At 39.5% G+C, this 24,233-nt stretch overlaps 1 protein-coding gene across 5 annotated transcripts in view; it reads right to left on the bottom strand.

Moving 5' to 3' along the window:
• The window catches only part of LOC5569442 (zinc transporter 2), a 132,518-nt gene that overhangs the window by 83,849 nt on the left and 24,436 nt on the right, over positions 1-24,233 (bottom strand). For all 5 annotated transcript variants that reach the window (XM_021846709.1, XM_021846710.1, XM_021846711.1 and 2 more), the window contains exon 3: positions 5,822-5,988. In XM_021846709.1, coding sequence (XP_021702401.1) covers positions 5,822-5,988 — 167 coding nt within the window. The remainder of the gene's footprint in view (positions 1-5,821; positions 5,989-24,233) is intronic.

Genomic DNA, 24,233 nt, shown 5'->3' with positions numbered 1-24,233 from the left:
GACGATGGTTTACAGTTCAGGTTATTGTACTGGTCGTAAGCAGCAGAGTTAGAAACAATGTTGTAAGGTAAAGCTGAACTTTTCCGCTTGATAGCAGCCGAGCTGGAAGTTTGGCGGTCGACGGGTTGGAGGTAGACGTCCTGGATCGCCTCTCTTGCCAGACTCGCTTCCTCTTCTGGAAATGAAGGGGGTACTACACATTCCCCACCTTCAAACCGCTCGCAGTGTTGATTGTTGTAATCTAGCGTATTTTCCGATCGATGTCCATAATCATGTTCCGTTGGTTTGTAGCTGGGGTCCATTCTTGCGTCTTGATATAAGTTCCGTTCTTCCGTGTTCGTGTCCGTTTTAGTTGCCAGGTCAGGGTCGGAGTTTGGGGAGATAGTTTTGTAGGTTTCTCCGGTCATCACGTTTCCGTGTTGGTGGTGTTGTTGCTTGTACATGGATGGTTCGATACACGTTTGCCCCGGTTGCCGCGGGAGTCTGTCGGAGAAATTTCGAACACACGTTTACCACTTCGGCTCCTGGTTCGAATGCCATCATCGGTTCCATTGTCTTCAGCAGACGGTGATACAAATGTTTTATCTCTTCTCGACTGGTGCTCTGTCTTACGGCTTGTTCCAGATACCCGGGTGGGTGCAACAGATGAATTTGGTGGTAATGATGATGGTTTTGTGAACGTTGGTTGTGGTTCTTGAGGGGCTGACTTGAGAATTGCTATCTCTTTGGCTAGATCAGCAACCTGTTTTTGAAGAGTTGCAATCAGTTGGTCCTTCTTAGCAACTTCCTGTTTGAGCTGGTTCTGGATCATACGAGCGATGGTTTCTCTTCTATTTTCTTCACTGTAGAGACGTCTTGCTTCGCCAAACTAAATTCCGCGATCGATTTTTAGGTGAATGATCTTATCCTCTTCCTTGTATTTAGAGCATTCCCGAGACATGATGGGATGTTCTTCATTGCAGTGGAAGCAGTTTGGTGTGTTTGCGCACTGCTCGCCTTCTGTTACATGGAGAGGTTGCGAGCACCGTAAGCAGATACCTGGTTGTTGGCAGGATTTTCGTGCATGGCCGTACGATCCACAGTTGAAACAAAGTAGTGGCGATGGGTAGTAGGTTCTTACTGGAATTCGTAAGAGTCCAAAGTACACATACTCTGGGAGTTCTGTACCGTGAAATGACAGGATTAGCAGGGGAGTGTTTTGTAGCTTGCCGTTTACTCGTTTTTTGATACGACGCACCGTGTGTACCTCCTGGGGGATAAGGTGTTTCTCGATCATTTTCTCGTCGGTGTTTATGGAGTCCGGTTCATACACAATACCCTGGACGGTGTTCAATGTCGGGTGTGGGACAATTTCGATTGGCGTGCCGTCGATTAGTTCCGTCAACTTTTGGAGCTTATTGATGATGGTTTTCGAGTTAGTGCGAAGGAGATATCGTGAGCCACGTCCTTCACGGGTGGTTTTTACACTTCTGGCTTCCTTTGCTCCTATTGCTAGTTCGACTGATGTGCCGATGGTAAATGGTTCAGGGAGGCGAGGATCAGCAGTTACGTTTTCCGGCACTTTGAAACGTAAAACTAGAACCATGGTTTGGCCCATCTCATCCTTACTTTGCATCCATCCCGGTGTTCTTCCGCAGCGTTGGGAGCCAATTGGATCGTCTGGTACCCCCGCCATCAGGGCGGGGGGTTTACCGGTCATTTGACCGGACGAGGGTAGCACTAATTCGGATCCACTTCTTTATTCGTTTCCCGCGACAAAATTTCTTACGACCGAATTGAATTCGTTGTTGGCGTCAACTCGCACTCGGGGCTTGCGGTACAATAAAGTCTATCAGCGCGACGTTAGTGTGAGTAGTCTGAGATTAGCGGCACCTCCGTGAATTTATTTTGACGCGAATTTCACTAATAATTCCTCGATTTTTCACCAAATTCCGTTGGGTCAGTATGACAACTGACGGTGTGTGACCCGATCACTCGAAACTGAACAGCGAATGATTTAGATTATTCAAAAGAATACGTTATCTTACCAACTTTGCAGAACTTAGAAAACAATAATCAATTTTACCAAATGATCTTTCAATAAACCATATGAAAATAAGCTTTCAACCAAATTTCCGTCATTCGACCAAAATAAATTTTCCAAAGCAATTCGACCAAATGTCCGTGCGTCGGCATTTTCAATTTCGAACTATTCAAAGGTCATTTTTAATAAAATAATAAATAAAAGAATAGGAACATGCGTCTCATTTTTTTATAAAACAGTAATAAGGGCTTATGACGACCCTCATAGTGACGAATCATCCACAGTTTGTTAAACGTTAAATAAATGCAAGATTGTCACGATACAAATTTATGTTATCATAAGCATAAAACGAGCTCACCAGTTGGTAATCCATCCTAGGCTGAAGTCACTCCGGCGACACAGAAAAAATACACGAAACCGCTTGCTTGAGTTTCACCAAGCGTATTGCCGACAAAACGCTGAAATGGAAAACTTCCAATCCTGTGACTTAGAGAAAACCACGAACCCGCTTGATTGAGTTTTACAAAGTGCACTTCCGACAAAACGCGAAAACGAAAAAAAAAAACTTCCAATACACCGACGTAAAAGAAAAACGAACCCGCTTGCTTGGGCTTTACCAAGCGCACTTCCTCTTTGAAATATTTTCAACGATTGCCGATTTGGTGGACCGTGACAACTAGTAGTTAGCTTCAAAGGTTACTAGTAACGGATTGAGAATACGGAGTCGTGTTTATTAATTTACATTTAAGTGATTTTGGTATTTCCATAATCACGAATTCGCGATATAATTCGATAATCGCATTTTACACCGAACAAGTAGTGTTCATCACTCGCCCACGCAAGAGCAAGCGACGCGATCAATATATCAAACACTACTAACGATCCGCGGCGCTTTCTCATTTCACTACGCGAACTACGCGCGTCCATGGAAACCGAGTCCAGAATGTTCATGATTAGTGTGGCTTTATTTGTGCTAAGCACCATTGAAAGAGAATAAAAATTATATTTAAACTTACTGATAAAGGTCGACGAAAATGGAAGATTTGGTACTGTAAGTAATGATAAATTCCGGTAAATGGTTTGTCTAAGTATGTCCGGTAAAAGGTATTCCGGTGATTTGCATTTCGGGTAATGGTATAAAATCACGTACTACATGTTCGGAAAATTTCATATAAAAAATTAAGTAAACTTTGAACCCTATTTTTGAGTGGTGTTACAAAAAGTAAAGTTAATCTAGGGGACCCAAATAGCCGCAGCGGTAAACGCGCAGCTATTCAGCATGACCAAGCTGAGGGTTGTGGGTTCGAATCGCACCAGTCGAGGATCTTTTCGGGTTGGAAATTTTCTCGACTTCCCAGGGCATAGAGTATCTTCGTACCTGCCACACGATATACGCATGCAAAAATGGTCATCGGCATAGTAAGCTCTCAGTTAATAACTGTGGAAGTGCTCATAAGAACACTAAGCTGAGAAGCAGGCTCTGTCCCAGTGGGGACGTAAACGCCAGAAAGAAGAAGAAGAAGAAGAAAGTTAATTTTTTTTATTCCTACCACCCATTGCGATGAATATAAACGAACTGTCAGTGGAATTTCCATCATGCCAATTATCAACCTGTATTTTAAAAATTTCCATATCCACACAGGGGGCCCAGATAGCCGTAGCGGTAAACGCGCAGCTATTCAGTATGACCATGCTGAGGGTCGTGGGTTCGAATCCCGCTGGTCGAGGATCTTTTCGTAAAGGAATTTTTTTCGATTCCCAGGGCATAGAGTATCTTCGTACCTGCCACACGAAATACGCATGCAAAAATGGTCATTGGCACAGTAAGCTCTCAGTTAATAACTGTGGAAGTGCTCATAAGAACACTAAGCTGAGAAGCAGGCTCTGTCCCAGTTGGGATGTAACGCCAGAAAGAAGAAGAAGAAGAAGAGAAGAAGATATCCACACAAACGCCGTTTTGTTGTAAGGGAGCAAGGAAGGAGGGTGTTCTTCATCCACACTAGCATAGCATCATTTTCTGGTTGAAAAGAAAATGCCATCGGAAATAGTTATCGTGTTGTTGGTATGACAATGAACTAACAATAGCGTTAATTTTCTTTCAACAATCTGCTAGTTTTCCGCTTGTCGGTGTCGTTGCTGGTTGGAAGCAACGATTTTCCTGCCTCCATTGTCGAGTGAATAAGCAGTAAACGATTTATTCACTGTGGCATAACTGGGTTCTACACGGTTGCTGACGGTTGCCGCAAGTATCGTCGTCGGTTTTGCCTTTTGCCTGTAATTCAAGCGAAACCGTATGGTCGTCGGATGGTATACAGCTCGGAAGCATGGAAGATTGTTGCTTAATCCAAAGAATGGCGGAGAATGCCATTTTCCAACTCAGAGCACTGGAGCAACCGCTAGTCTGCGATAGTGTGTTGCATATTGGCGTCATTGTTACTGAAAATTAAACCGAATTCCGCAGGAGATTCTATGGTGCTGTGTAAGATCACATACTTTGAGAGATTGTGATACTAGCTGATGTTTATGCTGTGGCGTATTTCGTATGTCATTGTCATTCAATCGTAACAATACATTTCGAAATTAAACTGTACCTAGGCTATATTTCAATTCGATAGATTTTGTATAAATAAAGATCATAAACGTTGATATTTTTGATAGACTTATCTTTCCTTCTTTAAAATTTGTTACAAAATAACTTTGTCATCCATGAGACAATGAATCCACAGTGATCTCTCGATTTTATGGGGAATGAGTTAATAATGGCACACAAATACCGGGTACCCCCGTTAGTTTGATAATTGTTAATCCAAATACTTTTTAATTTAAACCCCTCTAATTTGCACATAGTTAACATTGGAAATCAAGAGCCAAAGAAGTAAGCAGAAACAGCTGTGCTGTTGTCTGCAGGGTGACCAGAAGCTAAAATTAAAAATGAACCCTGATGGTTTGCATAAGACATCGTTCATGTTAGCGGGGGTGCACGGTATTGAAGTTTGGACGAGAAACAAATTTGATATAACTGAGACCTGAGGCTCTCAAGGGCTTTTGTATAACTGTATTTTCCCATAGTCTTGTGCAGTTCCAGTTTTTATTCATATGAGCTTAAATTTTGGGTGTAGAGCAAAAACGATATTTTAAACCACCCTAATACAGTTGTGTTTAGAATAATAGTAGTGAAGGCTGAAGATTTCCATACAAAATGCTCAAGTTACACGCTGTAACCTTTTTCTCCTATGGGCAATCAACATTTGACAGGGGTCAATTTCATTATCAAAATAATTGAATATTTTTACAGTTTATTCTTTTAAGTTAAGCAACAGGTGAAATTGCTCAACATAATAGTAGTTTGTCTTTTATAAATTTTATGTTCAGCAACAATTTTGTAAAAAAATGGGCTTGTTTATAAAATTGTAGCCTGACTGTAAATTGTTCAAATCGATGAGAAATTTTACTTTTGAACATTAAGTTAACAAATGGAAAAAACTTTTAGGGAAGAATAATCTACAAACATTCATTTACATCTGGTCAAAATTTTGCGTTTAATCTTGACCCCCCCATCTTTCAATTTTTACAAATGAAACTTTATACACAATTTTTTGAGATGCTATGCTTATAGATTTGGCAAACAATGATACTTTAATCTGCTTCCTGTTTTAAGCCACTTCAATTAAGAGAGTAATAAGTAAATAGGAAAATTCAATATTCACTTAAACATGATAAAAATCAAGTACCTCTTCTTGAACTAGTAATGCAAAACACTCCGATTCTGAGCATAAAACTGTGCCAAAACGTACTTACACTCAATTTTCCTAATGCTAACATCATCATCCTTCAGCTCGCAGCACGACTGTGCCAACTTTCCGTGCACGCAGTAGATAACCGATCTCTGGTGCTGCAGCGGTGGCACTGTTGACCGGTGTTCATCGACGCCATTGGCACTGGTTCCGTAGTTTTTCTTGAATTCACTGCAATGAAAGAAGAAGGTAAAGGAATGTAAGCGGGCGATGTAAATAAGAGCGCATGGGAAAAAACGAGCCAAAAACTGTGGCCGTTTTGGTCATACAGTCAGAAGTAAAGAAATTTTCACTTCTGCCTCATGGCTATACAGTGAGTACCGTCGTTGGGGGTGAGACTGAGCAAATTTGATTGATTTTTAAACAACTTCCGTAATTTATCATCAAATGTTCTCCTAATCATGAGAACGTATTCATGAATAAAGCATTTGCAAATTCTGAACAAATATTTGAAATTCGTTTATTAGGCATTGAGCGAAAAACGCATGGAAATTGACCCATTCTCCCCCTTTTGAGGAGGTTACATTGGCCATTTCATATGATGGACATGAATGTGAGTTTATAAAAAAGTACTCATCTACTAAAAAATAAGACCCTATTCACAAGCTTGCTGCCTATTTTATTCATTTTTTTTTTAAAGTAGCTGTTGACAATTGCAAGGAACACACTATTCAAATTGTGCATCTATATTCACAAAACTCCAGACTATGCTTTGGTCCATTATAACCCCCAATGACAGTGGTCGATATTCACGCTAGTGCAAAACGGAAATCGCAATCCAAGGGCGAGGAAAGAAAATAAAAAAAAGGCAAACCAAACGCAAGACGAACTAGTAGAAAGATTGCATTTCCGGTTCTCGGCACCGGGTTCAGAGGAAGTTTTCCCGGTGCCAAGATTTCCCGAAAGCAAAGTTGAATTGAGAGGTAGGTAAAAGCTAAGAGGGAAAATGTTTGAAATTTTTCGAAAGCAATAAACTTCTCCGCAGCGAGCAGTAGGTATGGTCTGTCGCGTTGAAATGGGGGCAAAAGTACGAGCGCATAGCTAAAAATATGTTATTGCATGCGGAAGTAGCTGCGCGAAAGTCAGTAGGTACCTATCTGGTGATGCCGCAGTGTAAATCGGATGCGTACGTCCGAAGAATGTTTCAAGATGAGCGCGATAAGAAGGGTCAGAAACGAGGACGAGGTAAGCAAAAAATCGTACAGAAAATATCACCTCCATTCGGCAATAAGGCGCCAGGCAATAAGCTATAATAGCAATTGTAATAATTAAAAACTTGGCAGCCCAAATAGCGAGCATTGGAAAAGGAAATCAGTCAATGCTTCAACCTTAGAGCAACCCATAAATCACTGCGGAACACGTTTTTGTCTCAAGCATCAAAATACCGCTATTGAGTGATTCCAAGCAACAGCACCAAAATTTGGTAAATTTTTTAATTCATTTTTTTCTATTGAGCTGAAACTTTGCACAGTTTTCCAGTTCCATCTAAATTGTCATTTTCCGATATCAAATCTTCAAGTTGAGTCACGACTAACTTTTCAAAAGGGTGTATGTGAAAATGGTTCAAAAATATTCAAAAAGCTGCACAGCAAAAACGGTTCGTTCGATTGTTAGACAACTAAAGAAACAAAGTTAGACAACTAAATAAAGATTCCAAAAAAAATACACACAGTAAAAAAAAAAATTTTTTGCATTAAAAACATAATTTTCAAATATCTCAAAACCCTATCGGAATACCAACGTAATTTTTTGAGGGAAAACGGTCCATTATATTAGCTATCTACCACAAAAAAGTTATGACATTTCAAACATGTCACAATTTTCACATTTAGTAGAAAAAAAATTTTTTTTCGTTGTAAATTATTACGGGAACCGCAGTTTGTTGCTGATTTTATTGTTAAGGGCCTTGCGTGAATTAAACAAGTCGTTTTCATGTATTCATTAGTATTATGTATATTATATGTATAAATATTATGTATATGTATAAATATTATATGTATATGTATATATGTATAAATAAAAATGAATTAACAGATTACACGAAAATAAAATTTTTTTTAACCAGGATATTTTTTTTAGAGTATGATCGATGAGTTTCTAAATGTTATATATAAACTTTAAAAGTTTTGGATTTGGGTATGCGTTATGAGATCATGAAAACATTTTATTAATACTTATTTATTTATTAATTGTTATTCAATTTTTTTACAATATCGAACACTTTTGCATCATTATCAGTACAGTTCGAGTATAGTTTTGCTTTAATTTTATTTTCTGACAATGGAATGAAACAGTGAAATTTTTGGGTTCCTTGGATCGTTTTCGCGTTATTATATTGCTCGCTGATCTCTGATGCCGTTAATTCGTACTCTTCAGTAGTAGTAAAACAAAATGATAATTTTGTTAAATCTTCTTCTTTTTTGCGATTCGCCCAATCAAATAGTTCTTTTGCAGTTTTAATTGGATGCTCACGTTCTTTGGCTAAACTTGCTCTTGTGGCCATGCGCTTTATGGTTCCTCCAATAGCATCACAAGGACCTTTGCCATTTGACGTAGCAAAGAAATGTCATTCTGCATGAATTCCGTACTTTGATTTAAATTGACATAGGCTCGAAAAATTCTTACGGTTTTTGTACTGCGATGCTGCTCCATCAGACATGAAATATATCTTTCTGATTTCTTTATCCTTATCAACGCGTAAAAAGTTAATCATTTTGGCAATGAACAAATTTACAGATATTGAGTCGTGTCTTAAATCTTCGGAAATTACAATAAAACTAAAATGTTCAATTTGCGTACTTCCATTGAAATAAATAACGAATGGATGAATTGTAGCTTGTTGTACGTTCCAGTGATGGGACTGCACTTCATCTTGCAATACAAAGCTATAGTTTTCAGAAAAATCACAAATGACTCAAAATTCACCATCTTGTAATGTATTTTTCGTATTTTTTAAAAAGCGGGATTGCTCTGTTTTAATAAAGTCGTGAGGAATTAAACTTTCTGATTTCAAGCAAAAAAATGACACAAACTCATCTACAGGTTTTACAATAGTTTCTAGGTCACACCTATCCGTGGTCACCCATTGCTCAAATGATAACTGATCAATATAATTTTCTTCAAACTCAGCGAATAAAGTATTTTCCAATGATGAAGAATCTGGACAATCCGAACAAGATCGTAGATAGCAATTTGATGTTGTATTTTCACACAAAAGACCAGTTAACATTTTAATATCCTTTGATAAATTGATTCTTTTCAAACTATGTAAGATTAGGTTAATATTTTCGTGTGTTGTGCACACACAAACATTATGTGTTCCTGAATTGGATAGAAGCTTGCATTGCCTTGGACGAAGGCTTGCAAATGAGGAAAAACCTACCTTAATATTTTCGTTAATTTCCTTGAAGCGTGTATACGCTTCTTTCAAAGTAGTCATCATTAATCGTTTTTGGATTGCTTGACGCTTTCCATCTTTTTTTACAGATACATAATCTTTTTGGCCAGGCATAGCTCTACTTACTTCATCGTCTTCAAAATATTGAATTATTTTTTCTTTTGTCTCATCTGTTAATGAAGTACTCGACCTAGCATTTTTGGTTGCAAGACAGTTATTTTTGAATTGTTTTGCCTCTTTTGCTGTATTTCTATTGGCTTTGAACTCATCAATGGCGTCTTGAATAGACCACGAGCTTGGCAGCATCGACAAAATCAATAATTTTTCTTTCCTTGTCGTGGCTAGATTCGAGAACTTTTCCTTCATATTCATAATAACCTCATCGTAGTCTGTATTTTCCACATCCTCAGGTCCTAATTTGAAGAGGTTTCTTCGTACAGCTTCGTTGATTTCACGGTATTTTTTCTCGGGATAATTGACGTAACCCATCTTCGTCCATTTAATCGGAGTCACTTTTATTCCAGCTATCCCTTCGTTGAAGCGTTCGATGTTGACCTTCTGGATGCACTCATCTTCTGATTGATTTGTTGAAACAGATGTCGCTGATGGTACCGTGGCAAGACTATCTGCACTTGGTACTTCTGGTAACTCCTCAGTTGTTGTCGGTGCATCTAGTAATTCCTCAGTTGTTGTTGTTTTCGAACTTCCTGCAACCTCATCCACCGATGATGTACAGATTGCCCGTTTGTCAACGTTTAAACGGCAGGACGTACAAATGCGTAAATTTGTATTCAATGTAGACATTGGAGCATAACCAGCCGCTTTCAGTTTATCTATGGTGCTTTCGGTGAGATTTCGTAGCTCTTTCGAACACTTTTTTTCTGCAAACGGCCTGCAACAGTTGAGAAAGCGACTACTCATGTTGCTCGTTAGATTTTAATAAACAAAATCACTTTTAAGTTTTTACTGACTAGTTTGGTGTCGTTTGCGAGTTGTGTTGGATCCTTTGCTCGCGTCGCTTGCTCCTGCGGGGGCGGGTGATGTGAGCAGGATCAATCGTGTCGCGCGTCGCTCGCGTGGCATGATCTATTTAGTTGTGTTTGATCCTTTGCTCGCGTCGCTTGCTCTCGCGGGGGCGGGTGATGTGAGCAGGATCAATCGTGTCGCGCGTCGCTCGCGTGGCATGATCCATTAGTGTCGCGGATCGCGAAGCAGGTTAGTTGTGTTTGATCCTTTGCTCGCGTCGCTTGCTCCTGCGGGGGCGGGTGATGTGAGCAGGATCAATCGTGTCGCGCGTCGCTCGCGTGGCATGATCTATTAGTGGCGCGTTTCGCGAAGCAGGTTAGTAGTGTTTGATCCTTTGCTTGCGTCACTTGCTCCTGCGGGGGCGGGTGATGTGAGCAGGATCCATCGTGTCGCGCGTCGCTCGCGTGGCATGATCTATTAGTGGCGCGGATCGCGAAGCAGGTTAGTTGTGTTGGATCCTTTGCTCGCGTCGCTTGCTCCTGCGGGGGCGGGTGATGTGAGCAGGATCAATCGTGTCGCGCGTCGCTCGCGTGGCATGATCTATTAGTGTCGCGGATCGCGAAGCAGGTTAGTTGTGTTTGATCCTTTGCTCGCGTCGCTTGCTCTCGCGGGGGCGGGTGATGTGAGCAGGATCAATCGTGTCGCGCGTCGCTCGCGTGGCATGATCTATTAGTGGCGCGTTTCGCGAAGCAGGTTAGTAGTGTTTGATCCTTTGCTTGCGTCACTTGCTCCTGCGGGGGCGGGTGATGTGAGCAGGATCCATCGTGTCGCGCGTCGCTCGCGTGGCATGATCTATTAGTGGCGCGGTTCGCGAAGCAGGTTAGTAGTGTTTGATCCTTTGCTCGCGTCACTTGCTCCTGCGGGGGCGGGTGATGTGAGCAGGATCAATCGTGTCGCGCGTCGCTCGCGTGGCATGATCTATTAGTGTCGCGGATCGCGAAGCAGGTTAGTTGTGTTTGATCCTTTGCTCGCGTCGCTTGCTCTCGCGGGGGCGGGTGATGTGAGCAGGATCAATCGTGTCGCGCGTCGCTCGCGTGGCATGATCCATTAGTGTCGCGGATCGCGAAGCAGGTTAGTTGTGTTTGATCCTTTGCTCGCGTCGCTTGCTCCTGCGGGGGCGGGTGATGTGAGCAGGATCAATCGTGTCGCGCGTCGCTCGCGTGGCATGATCTATTAGTGGCGCGTTTCGCGAAGCAGGTTAGTAGTGTTTGATCCTTTGCTTGCGTCACTTGCTCCTGCGGGGGCGGGTGATGTGAGCAGGATCAATCGTGTCGCGCGTCGCTCGCGTGGCATGATCTATTAGTGGCGCGTTTCGCGAAGCAGGTTAGTAGTGTTTGATCCTTTGCTTGCGTCACTTGCTCCTGCGGGGGCGGGTGATGTGAGCAGGATCAATCGTGTCGCGCGTCGCTCGCGTGGCATGATTTATTAGTGGCGCGTTTCGCGAAGCAGGTTAGTAGTGTTTGATCCTTTGCTTGCGTCACTTGCTCCTGCGGGGGCGGGTGATGTGAGCAGGATCAATCGTGTCGCGCGTCGCTCGCGTGGCATGATCTATTAGTGTCGCGGATCGCGAAGCAGGTTAGTTGTGTTTGATCCTTTGCTCGCGTCGCTTGCTCTCGCGGGGGCGGGTGATGTGAGCAGGATCAATCGTGTCGCGCGTCGCTCGCGTGGCATGATCCATTAGTGTCGCGGATCGCGAAGCAGGTTAGTTGTGTTTGATCCTTTGCTCGCGTCGCTTGCTCCTGCGGGGGCGGGTGATGTGAGCAGGATCAATCGTGTCGCGCGTCGCTCGCGTGGCATGATCTATTAGTGGCGCGTTTCGCGAAGCAGGTTAGTAGTGTTTGATCCTTTGCTTGCGTCACTTGCTCCTGCGGGGGCGGGTGATGTGAGCAGGATCAATCGTGTCGCGCGTCGCTCGCGTGGCATGATCTATTAGTGGCGCGTTTCGCGAAGCAGGTTAGTAGTGTTTGATCCTTTGCTTGCGTCACTTGCTCCTGCGGGGGCGGGTGATGTGAGCAGGATCAATCGTGTCGCGCGTCGCTCGCGTGGCATGATTTATTAGTGGCGCGGTTCGCGAAGCAGGTTAGTAGTGTTTGATCCTTTGCTTGCGTCACTTGCTCCTGCGGGGGCGAGTGATGTGAGCAGGATCCATCGTGTCGCGCGTCGCTCGCGTGGCATGATCTATTAGTGGCGCGGATCGCGAAGCAGGTTAGTTGTGTTGGATCCTTTGCTCGCGTCGCTTGCTCCTGCGGGGGCGGGTGATGTGAGCAGGATCAATCGTGTCGCGCGTCGCTCGCGTGGCATGATCTATTAGTGTCGCGGATCGCGAAGCAGGTTAGTTGTGTTTGATCCTTTGCTCGCGTCGCTTGCTCTCGCGGGGGCGGGTGATGTGAGCAGGATCAATCGTGTCGCGCGTCGCTCGCGTGGCATGATCCATTAGTGTCGCGGATCGCGAAGCAGGTTAGTTGTGTTTGATCCTTTGCTCGCGTCGCTTGCTCCTGCGGGGGCGGGTGATGTGAGCAGGATCAATCGTGTCGCGCGTCGCTCGCGTGGCATGATCTATTAGTGGCGCGTTTCGCGAAGCAGGTTAGTAGTGTTTGATCCTTTGCTTGCGTCACTTGCTCCTGCGGGGGCGGGTGATGTGAGCAGGATCCATCGTGTCGCGCGTCGCTCGCGTGGCATGATCTATTAGTGGCGCGGTTCGCGAAGCAGGTTAGTAGTGTTTGATCCTTTGCTCGCGTCACTTGCTCCTGCGGGGGCGGGTGATGTGAGCAGGATCAATCGTGTCGCGCGTCGCTCGCGTGGCATGATCTATTAGTGTCGCGGATCGCGAAGCAGGTTAGTTGTGTTTGATCCTTTGCTCGCGTCGCTTGCTCTCGCGGGGGCGGGTGATGTGAGCAGGATCAATCGTGTCGCGCGTCGCTCGCGTGGCATGATCCATTAGTGTCGCGGATCGCGAAGCAGGTTAGTTGTGTTTGATCCTTTGCTCGCGTCGCTTGCTCCTGCGGGGGCGGGTGATGTGAGCAGGATCAATCGTGTCGCGCGTCGCTCGCGTGGCATGATCTATTAGTGGCGCGTTTCGCGAAGCAGGTTAGTAGTGTTTGATCCTTTGCTTGCGTCACTTGCTCCTGCGGGGGCGGGTGATGTGAGCAGGATCAATCGTGTCGCGCGTCGCTCGCGTGGCATGATTTATTAGTGGCGCGGTTCGCGAAGCAGGTTGGTAGTGTTCGATCCTAAGCTAGCGTCAAATAATTTATCATGGTCTAATCGCTTATCAAAGTGAATCCTGTGACCCAACGATCCTCCCCATTAACAAACATCCCTCCCAGTAACCTTTGTGGAGATGCAGAGGTAAACACGGTCTCCATATAGCAAAGGTTACACACTAACATTCCTTCCTCCAATCCCACCTGATTGCAAGGACGTGGCCGGCGCCGTTATTGACCCTGTATAAATAGAGGCACTGAATTATGCATACTGAAGAAGATTATGGCCAATCCCAGCCGAACTTCTAGTTGATTCTTTGTGCATTTTCACTGACTTCGGTCAATCACGGAATAGCAACCATTGATATGTGTAGTCAGTCTAAGCTAAGCTAAGCTAAGCTTTACTGACTAGTTTGGTGTCGTTTGCTTGACTGAAGAAAAATTTTACAATTAAATCTTTTATAACCATAGTGGTAGTATATTTTTAGCTTTTTCGTGAGTATGTTCATGGTATGTACCTATCATGTTTTTGATGTTGTTGAAGTTACTCGCTTTCTCCCAAATATGATTAACAAAGTCTATTCTCTACCAAGGCGGGTCTATACCCAGGTGTAATCAGATTTTAACTTTGTGGAGAAAACCAGCGCCGAGAAAACCGACCTGCTTTACGTATACTAGATGACCTGGGTATAGACCCGCCTTGTTCTCTACGAGGTAAACTTTTTGCAGGTAAACTAGTCGTATACCTGTATAGAAAACTTTTTTTGTAGCTTTTGTCTTCAATATTAGATTTCTTATAGGTTTATTTTATCAAAAGGTTCCAACACTATTGAGAGAATTTTTCTTCAGTTACGTACAATAAAAAATATGACACTATCAAGACTTTAGATGCTATAATAGTTATGAATAATTAAATAAAAAATCATGAAAACAACTTGTTAACCTCATGTGGTACCCTTAACAAAAAATTCAGCAACAAACTGCGGTCCTAAAAAAAATTAACAATGAAAAAAAAATCACTAAGTGTCAAATTTGTGAAATATTTGAAATGTCATAACTTTTTTGTTTATTGGCTTACCATCACCAAATTTTTATGGTAGATAGCTAATATTATGGACCGTTTTCCCTCAAAAAATTACGTTGGTATTCCGATAGGGTTTTGAGATAGTTTTTGTGACAAAAATGATGTTTTTTAATGCAATTTTTTTTTTACTGTGTGTATTTTTTTGGAATCTTTATTTAGTTGTCTAACTTTGTTTCTTTAGTTGTCTAACAATCGAACGAACCGTTTTTGCTGTGCAGCTTTTTGAATATTTTTGAACCATTTTCACATACACCCTTTTGAAAAGTTAGTCGTGACTCAACTTGAAGATTTGATATCGGAAAATGACGATTTAGATGGAACTGAAAAACTGTGCAAAGTTTCAGATATTTTTGAAATGGTCGATCAGAATCGACTTGCATGCCTCCGTGGAATCCCTCTATTTACTTAATTAAGGGTTGCTGAATCCATTGCCGTTTTCAAAAATATAATAGCACGTCTAGATTTTGAGATATTGGCTGTTGAAATTGCAAAATTTAACTATATCAGCCAGCTTGCATGCAAGTTTTCCAGCTTGTAAGGCAATTTATTTGATTAATTTGCCACAGATTTCAAACACAATAACTAAACAATACTTATCAGCAAAGTTAATTATACTATCGATGCTCAAAAGTTATTTTTTTGTGTGTTTATATTTCGCCATATAAGAGAAATGAAGAGTTTTGTATAGAGACTGAAAGCATGTTGAAAAATCGATTTAATCTTAATTTTATCGTGCAATTTCAACTAAATTATATTTGAAATAAAAGTTGAAGTCCTATGTTGCATGCTTGCTGGATAAGATCACAAAAAAGTTTGATAAATCATTTTTTAATTTCGATATTAATCATAATCCACATCAATTTAAAGAACCATAGAAAAAGTTGGTTTCCATGACTACCTCTATAGTCCCATGGATCGCATATGCACTGGATTTGTGTTCTATAACTCGATACCTCCCTAACTCGATGGTCCCTCCAATATCGAGTTATTGAGAGTTGACTGTAGTATCTGGAACTGGTGAATTGAATTTGTTTTTTTTTCGCAATGCTTTGAGCATTTATTGAAGACTTCAATATTTGTAGATATGTTCAAATTGGAAAATAAAATTCAGAACCAAAATCTAAATCGTTTTCAGTTTTTATTTCAAGTCATTTTTTTAATAAACTTTTTAGGATTTTACTGTTATTGTTTTACAAAAAAACTTATAGCCTTACATTAGTATAGCTGTTAAAAGCGGAACAGCATAAAATCAGTGAAACCACATGACTGACTACGCTTTCATATTGCATACATTTCGGCTCTTCCTCACATAGTTTTGGTACTTCGCGTTTTGGTACCCACTTTCTGGTCGGTTTGCTCTAAATTTGCTCCTGATTTTCGAGTATACGTATCATGTGCTGCTAGTGCTAGTGTCTGGCAAATAAACGTATTGCATTTAATCGTCGTATTTGATGACGCTTTTCCTTTTATCAACATTTTTTTTTATTGTTGTATGCATCAGAGAGGTATCACAATAGAAATATTAGTAGTAGAATGCTTATGGCGCTGTTCTCACAAAACTGAATAAGTTTATAATCACCTTTAACTGTAATCTTTTCATTGTTTGGTTGATGCCATGTTGTGGTGGATGATTTTAAAATTTATTTGACACTTTGAGGACCGGTACTCAAGCTGTCAGCGCGTGGCAAACTAGATGTTGGTAACACGAACAGTAGCGACATAAGCATTCTTAGGTTAATGCTTCTACTGGTATCACTGATGTCTCCTATCCAGAAAAAACATATATTTTGCCCGTTCCAAAACAATCAAAACAAAAACACTGGACGCCATGATGAATCAATGATGGGTATCAGATTATTGGCTCATTTCACCCCCCCTGAGTGAAATGTACAAATGATTATTTCAATTACTGCCTGAAAATGAGCAGTTATTTTTTTCTATAACACATTTTTTTCCAAAAAAATATCTTGGCATGGCATGGTATAAGGTAGAATTTTTGTTTTTATTTTTCATCTTAGTAGAATAAGTGCCAATATTTCATGGGATCACCGGAAAAAATTACTCCTCGTGAACTACACGCTGCAATTTAATGATTCTGCTGAACCAGTGCCGAAGTAAATGCATGCTTCTTATGCACAGTTACCTAGTTGCTGATAGCGATTTACACTACAACAGCAACCTATAAATGGAAATGGTTTTGGCAAGAAATCGAGATGGGGAGTAAGAGTAAAAAGATTTAAAATATATTGCCGGTTATACAGTAATCCTGGCAATTACATTGAAAGTAGTCACTTCTTGTTTTCTCCATGCAAAATATTAGGTAACGGTGATGTTATTATATGTTTAAATAATTTTTTTTAGGGGTATTCACTTATCGGCGTAAATTCTCGCGTATGTCGTGATAAACTGTGTATCTTAAATATTTCACAAATTTGTATAAACTGTGTAAGAAATATTTCAATTTGTGGAGATTCCACAGTCGATCAATCCAAGAATGCGTCGGTCGCTATAACAACGATCAGCAAATTTGTTATTTATAAACAAACATAACATTAATTTCCGAAATGAGTTGAACGAAAAGCTTGCGAATAACATCGATTCAAGAACAAATACTGATTTTGCATGAAAATCCAGTGCTCAGACACAATAGGAAAACGATTGACCGTTGATTTCAGAGAGCTTTGAAGAAAACGATTGAAGGGATTTATGCGACTGATGAGGGTGATAGAACGAGTCAGAAAAGTACTGCTCTCTCCGGGTACTGCCGTCATATTCAAATAAGATTTTGTTACAACGAGAAGTTACCATTTGATAGCATAATGTAGTGTGTCTAAGCCAATTTAAACGCAACGCGCATCGATCCTTATTATTTGTCGTCAAATCAGGCTTCAGACAGTAAAGGCATTAGATTTGACTATTTTATTTTTAAGACCATATGATTTTTATTTCATTGCAAAACACTGGGATCACTTTTATGATCGTGAAAAACTATCCGAACCAAGATCCAGACACGGTCTCATCAATCAAAATATCCAAAGTTGATTGCGTCGACCAAAGACAGACGACCGGGAAAAGATTTCGGGAACCGTGAAAAAATCATTAGACCTCGTCACTAAACTGAATTCTCGACTGACACAAATCGTATAAAACATTATGAACATTGTGAGTAACGTTTGAGTAGCCTGACATTTTTGTTGGGTAGGTTACTAGATTATTGTTTCTCACTTTTTATCCCCTAAAGACAGAATAGGAATATTTCATTTGAAATATTTCTTCACTGTTATCTCAATTTACGCAACTTTAAGTGAATACCCCTATTGTGTCCCCAAAACTATGACGAAAGATTTTGTAATACAGCATGGACAGTATCGGAAAAAAGTTGGAAGCTTGCAAAATGCTGAATCTCCAAGGTGAATATTTTTTTTTTTATTTTAATTTTTATGGCATAACCCACGTTAATATCTCAGGCTATATTTTTTTTGATCAGTTAAACGCCTTTCAAAATATTAGTTTGATGAGATGCCTGTTGTGAAAAATGAAGAAAATTGGTGCAGCCGTTTTTGATTAATTAGCATTTATGCATTTTATTCCACTCTGGCCACACAAAGAACTTGAAAACTTCAAAAAACATCATTTGCCAATTTTCAGTTTTCTTTGAGATAATTCAACCGATTAGTCGATCACCGAATAATTTCGGAAAACACAGCAAAATAATATGACTAAACTAACCAAAATTATTAAAATTGTGACCAAACAGTGACCTAAGAAAGACTTCAAAACTACAAGTATTAGTCATTAAAAACGACTACATAAGTTGTATGGTTGGTGTTCAGACAGATTGGACCAAGTGTTTTTTAATGATTTCAAGAAAACATACCCCAGGCTTATGGAATAACAAAATATTGGCATTATTTGTTGTAATAATGGTACTTTTCTATTTGATGGATCATCTGTATCAAAATACCATTGGAAAAATCAGAATTGACAGATATGTAGATATTATCCAAGATTGTACCCCGTTTGGTAAAGAAGGGAAAATTTATTTGCAACATATTAAAAGCTCTTATATAAAGATCTATTCTAGCAGCTTAATGTTAAAATAGCCTATACACGAGTGCAGATTATTTCTCGTATAAAATGCTTAAGGCTCTAACGCAAAAAAAAATCTTCTCACAGCATAACTCAAATGAACAACACATTTTTGAAAGAAAATATTTGTGGCAAAACTTTTGAACGATTCAACATAAATTTTAATTTTGGAAGTGTACATCAAAACACTGTCTATTATCGAAAAAAGGAAAAAATTGTGATTGAAATAATATTTTTTCCAGCATATCTCGAAAGGAGACCATGTGTTTGCAAAAAAAGTTAACAGGTTCTAAAGTAATTATCATTCTTGCTTGCAAGAATTGATAAAACAACAAAATATAAAAATAGCTAACATTTAGCTTTACTAAATAATACAATTTAAAACAATATAAATATAAAGAACTGGCTATTTTTAAATGAAGGCAAAATTAATGATCAAACCAATAGAATATTGGACGCAAAAAATTGTTGCGGCATAATGAAACGAAAAGATATCAAAAATTGTGTTCATAATCATCGAAGTGAATGAGCTACTTTTGCCCAAATGTCGGGTCCCCGAATGCCAGTTCCCTGTATGACCCTTTTCCTTGATTGCCATTTCCCCGAATGACCGGTTTCCCCGAAAAGTGGTGCAGTTTAAATAGGTGCTATAATAGTCTTTACTTACTGGATGGTGAACGAGAAAGAACGATAAGCAATCAAAAGAAGGAGGTATTATGTCATTCTCGGCTATACACATGTGGGCAAAAATGTTGAGGACGGTAAAACTCGAGAGAATCGCCAATTAAATAAAGAAGGGTGCAAATCAGATGGCCAGTTCGTTCACCACCATAAAATGGGCAAAGTTACGTCAATTATGAGTGACAAAAACTTTTCGGGGAAGTATTCGGGGGAACGGGATATTTGGGGTATTGGCATTCGGGGAAACGACATTCGGGGAAACGAGATTCGGATAAAAGTAGCACAACCTATCGAAGTAACTGCAATAATCGATTTCTCGTTTCGCTGATAACTTGACCAAATCAATCGATTGTCGCTTTTTTATTAGTTGGAAACAAAAAAATCTTAAAAATATGATTTCAAACAACTGCTATGTGCAAAAGAAGGTGAAATTTATTTAAATTTTAAGTCAACAGTTTTTATGTTTATAATTATGGTTACATCATCCTTAAAAACAAAACATAGATTGTCCGAAAGAAGGATAAATTTGTGCTAAATATATCAAAATCTTTAGTGCAAAAATTTATTCCAATGCGAAACCCATAAGAAGAACTAATATTTGAAAGAAGGGTAATTTCTGGATAAATACTATTGACAATAACTTTCCTAATATGCTTTAGTTTATTCATAAGCATATGATTGTTGAATAAAGTGTGGTTTTGTATCAATTGACTACAACACAAGCCTGATTATCGGAAATATTCAAGAGAAACGTAAAAACGAATGTCATATTAGGAAATTCTTGGTTTCAGACTCATTACGCCAAACGACTATTATGCCAAACGGCCATTATGCCAAACGACCATTATGCCAAACAACCATTATGCCAAACGACCATTATGCCAAACGACCATTATACCAAACGACTTTATGCCAAATGAGCATTATACCAAACGACTTTATGCCAAATGACCTACCACCACTATCCAATCCACATATTGAAAATCCACATATATAGAATGTAGAGAACTGCAGTAATTTAAAATAGTTTTTGACTGTTTTCTGTCCGGGATAAGACTTGGTTGCCAAAAATGGTCAAAAAGATGGCGCTTTGGATTCACACGGGAGATTTCACTTATCATTTTTTACGAGATGAATATTAGCTTAGTATTTTTATTTTTTGATATAGGGTAGGTGTACCAGTTATGGACATGGTGGTTCCCTATTCCACCATATGGGATTACTTAAATATTTTCACATTTTGAAAGATTTTGTGTGTTGTAGTAGTAAGATTTAGGATATATCTTGATGTTTATACATTCAAAAAGATTTAAAATATGAAAGTTATCGAGTTTTCTCATATGGCCAAATAGGGAACCACTATGTCCATAACTGGTACACTTTCCCTACATGAAGTCTGGAAAACAAATTCGGGATAGAATTTTAGCGAAATTCTTTAATGTAGATAACATTGTGTCGGGTTTCTTTAAAAAAAAGTGGATGTTTTTATAAAACGGAAAAAATTGTGCCAGAATCCAAAATTAAGAAAATATTATAACGAACATTTGAGAGAAAAGGTAAGCAAATTTTACTGGATTTTTTTTGTTCGACTTCATACAGTTCTTGCTATTTGCCAGTTTTAATGTTTGTTTTTAAATCGGATACTTTAGTTCAGTTAAAATTAATGATGAATATTCGTCAATTTCACCTTCTCGTAAGTGTTGAGTGTTTACTTCATGAGAATATTTGTTAATGCATTGAAATTAAAATTGCAATTTGTCATGAAATCATTCAAATTCAAATTGACGAAATAAATAAGTTTGCATGAATGAGCGATGAAAATAATAACCGGTGTCGGAAACCAACATGAAGGCAGAGAGCTAGTCACACTAACCAAACACTTTTCTAGCATCCGCTTGGAATTGGGATGCCCACTACAAGCTTAAAAAAAACTGTACTTTAAATACCTCTTCTTTTTTCCTTCACGAATCTAATTAAACTTAACTGTAAAAAAGAATAGGTATCTAACTTATCACAAACAACATCATCATCCGCAAGTATATTCAAATTATCGTTTTGAGAACATTATTTGTAAATACCAATAAGGGGGCAGGATCCGTCATAGAAATATGTCGCTGTATTCGATTGTACAACCGATACACAAGGAATCAATTTTCGTCGAAAATGATTCGGTTCAGAACAGATAAACTGCTTTTGAAGTTTAGATGATGACGATGATCACGATAACGGATTCTTAAAGGTTAAGTGCACACAAACAGAGACCATGCCTCAAGCTATTTAAATGAAACATTAATTTACCTCAGCTCCATTTTAACACTAGACACCTATTATTACAATCAACTAGTTGCACATGTGTTCATATGGATAAATATAACGAACTATTCATTTCCGAAGAACTTCACAATAGTATCAGCTTGTCACTTTGTTTCCAACAAAACAGCTTTTTCCACTTTCTTTGATTACTTTTGTTATTCTTATGCATAAAGATAATGTTGACCTTCAAAGCAGTAGTAATAATTATAATTTTATTTCAAAAACGTAAATGGCTGATAACCTTAATAAATCAAAGCATGTTGTCAATCAATGCTACGAGGAATTGCGTGTGGCTTTTGATAATGCTGTACTTACTTTGAAAGTAATGTCGAGAGTGTTTTGCTTACATATAATTATTGCGCTCTTATAACTGTTATCGGAAGGTTGTGATGCTGTCATCTGTTTTATAGCTGGTTTTATTAATTCATCCTTGAGAACGATAATTATCAGGTGTTTTACAAAATGGAACATCACAAACAGATGCTGAAGATTATAGCTCAGATCAGTCTACCAGCCTCAGTGAAGTTGGAAGTGTATTTTTTGAGGGAAGGCAAGAGAAATGTTTTATCAATTTGAACACGAACATTGATCTTTTTTGGTCTTCGACCTTTTTTTTTCTTTTGACCTTTTGTCTTTCGACCTTTTGTCCTTCGACCTTCTGTTCGTTCGACCTTTTGTCATAGATTCTTATTGCGAAGATGAGTCGAAGCCGAACCTAAAAATTTCAACAGCACAAAAGCAGTAAATTTTATTGACTGCTATTTCGAACGGTTTATGGACAAAAGGTCGAAAGGCAAAAGGTTTAAAGATAAAAGGTCGAAAGACAAAAGGTCGGAAGACAAAAGGTCGAAAGAACAACAGGTCAAAAATTATTTGCTTTGTGTGATTTTTTTCCTTCTTTGAAAATACATTTTTGACCTTTTGTCCCTTCTTTTTTGTTCTTCGACCTTTAGTCCTTTCGACTTTTTGTCTTTCGACCTTCTGTCCTTTCGACCTTTTGTCTTTCGACTTTTTGTCATAGATTCTTAAGATGAAGATGAGTCGAAGCCGAACCTAAAAATTCCAACAGCACATATCAGCAAAACCAAACTTGACCACCAGAGAAAGACTAATCGATCAGGTTTTTAGCTTGAACGGATGTCTGGTTGTCCAGACTTAACAAAGGTTAGCAGGCCAGATTATCAGCCCAGGTTATCAGGTTTCTCGGATGTATGTCCCTGGCGCATGCTTGTCCGTTGTCTAGTGTTACGTTACAGTCTGTGCAGCTAAATGGCTGAAGACGGTGCCCGTGTCTTCATAATCTCTCTTTTACTTACAAGTTATTTGGGCATTGCAGTTGCTTATTTAAACAAAGATTTTTCAATCCTCAAAAATCGGATGTTCTATATAGTTATATGTTATTACAATTAGTGGCACTTGAGCTGCCAATGTTTCACCTGAAACATTTGCTTGCTTTATGTATCGGCTATTCTCCATTATTTCGAAACCTGCCTGACTTCTTTTAAACGTGATACTTGGTGATACAAATTGTCGAAAGACAAAACTCCAAAAAAAAATCCGAAGCGTGCTGATGATAGAACGCAGAAACTTTTGGCTTGGCTTTGTTTCAAAGCCAAGGACATTCATTTAAGGCTAATTGAGACTCGCTGGGTTGAACCTCATGCCTAAAATACACAAAATGATTAATAACTACTTCTAAAACGTTTTTTTTATATATTCTAGTTTCGAAAAATATATGTCGTGCTATTCTGAACCAAACAATTGAATTTGTTCCTAATTGCTGCCATTGTCACACAACTAGTTTACTTAACACAAATATAGCAATGCAAAGTGTTGTTGACATTTCCATTAAAATGTTGGTCATTCAACATTGCCACGCTTCACGTTATGCATTCCCTACGTCAACTAATGATTCCAAAAAGTTGAATCCAGGGATAACCATAAAACTCATTAATTCTAGCGACATGCTTGCCCTCGTACCGAAGAAATGTAATCCGTTGACAAAGCTTAGTTGTAAATTATTCCCGCTACACTTCTTCTATGTCCTGTACTTGCAGCAATTGCAAACGTTACCCGGCTCGTTCTCATGATATCTCATGTCATGTTACAATATTACACATCGCCTTTCACAAAAAGAGGAAAAATCATGGAAACGATCCTGGGAGCACAAAGGCGAGCAAACCGCAAAAGCACAAACTGCAAATTGAAAACTACGATACATTCCACAACGAGCGACAGCAACCGAGATATGCCACTAAAAGTCAACCAATTTTTCACTCCATTCCAACCCCCATCCACATATACATACATCCAATATCCGCCGCTTTCGGAACAAATTGATTACACTTTCATAAATTCGATATCGCCTGGCCAAGACGCCCGAAGGGATTGAAAGAAAGAAAATGCGCTCGGTCACGAATCAACCTCGAATGAGCATGCATTCGTTGCCATCGTGTTGTCGTCGCACAGTGGCGCAACTGGATTGTGAATAATCTACCAATTTTACTTGGTTCTCAAAGTAATATTCATGAAAATAAATAAAATTCTAAATGTTATTTATTGCTATATCTTGATCAGACGACATTTTTGCCTGGCTGTTTTGGAGCGTCTTGCTGGGTAGTGC

The sequence above is a fragment of the Aedes aegypti genome, chromosome 2 (genome assembly GCF_002204515.2).
Source record: "Aedes aegypti strain LVP_AGWG chromosome 2, AaegL5.0 Primary Assembly, whole genome shotgun sequence".
In the NCBI taxonomy this organism is placed as follows: domain Eukaryota; kingdom Metazoa; phylum Arthropoda; class Insecta; order Diptera; family Culicidae; genus Aedes; species Aedes aegypti.
Note: the sequence above shows the minus strand (reverse complement) of the source record. Positions and strands in the feature narration are given on the sequence as shown.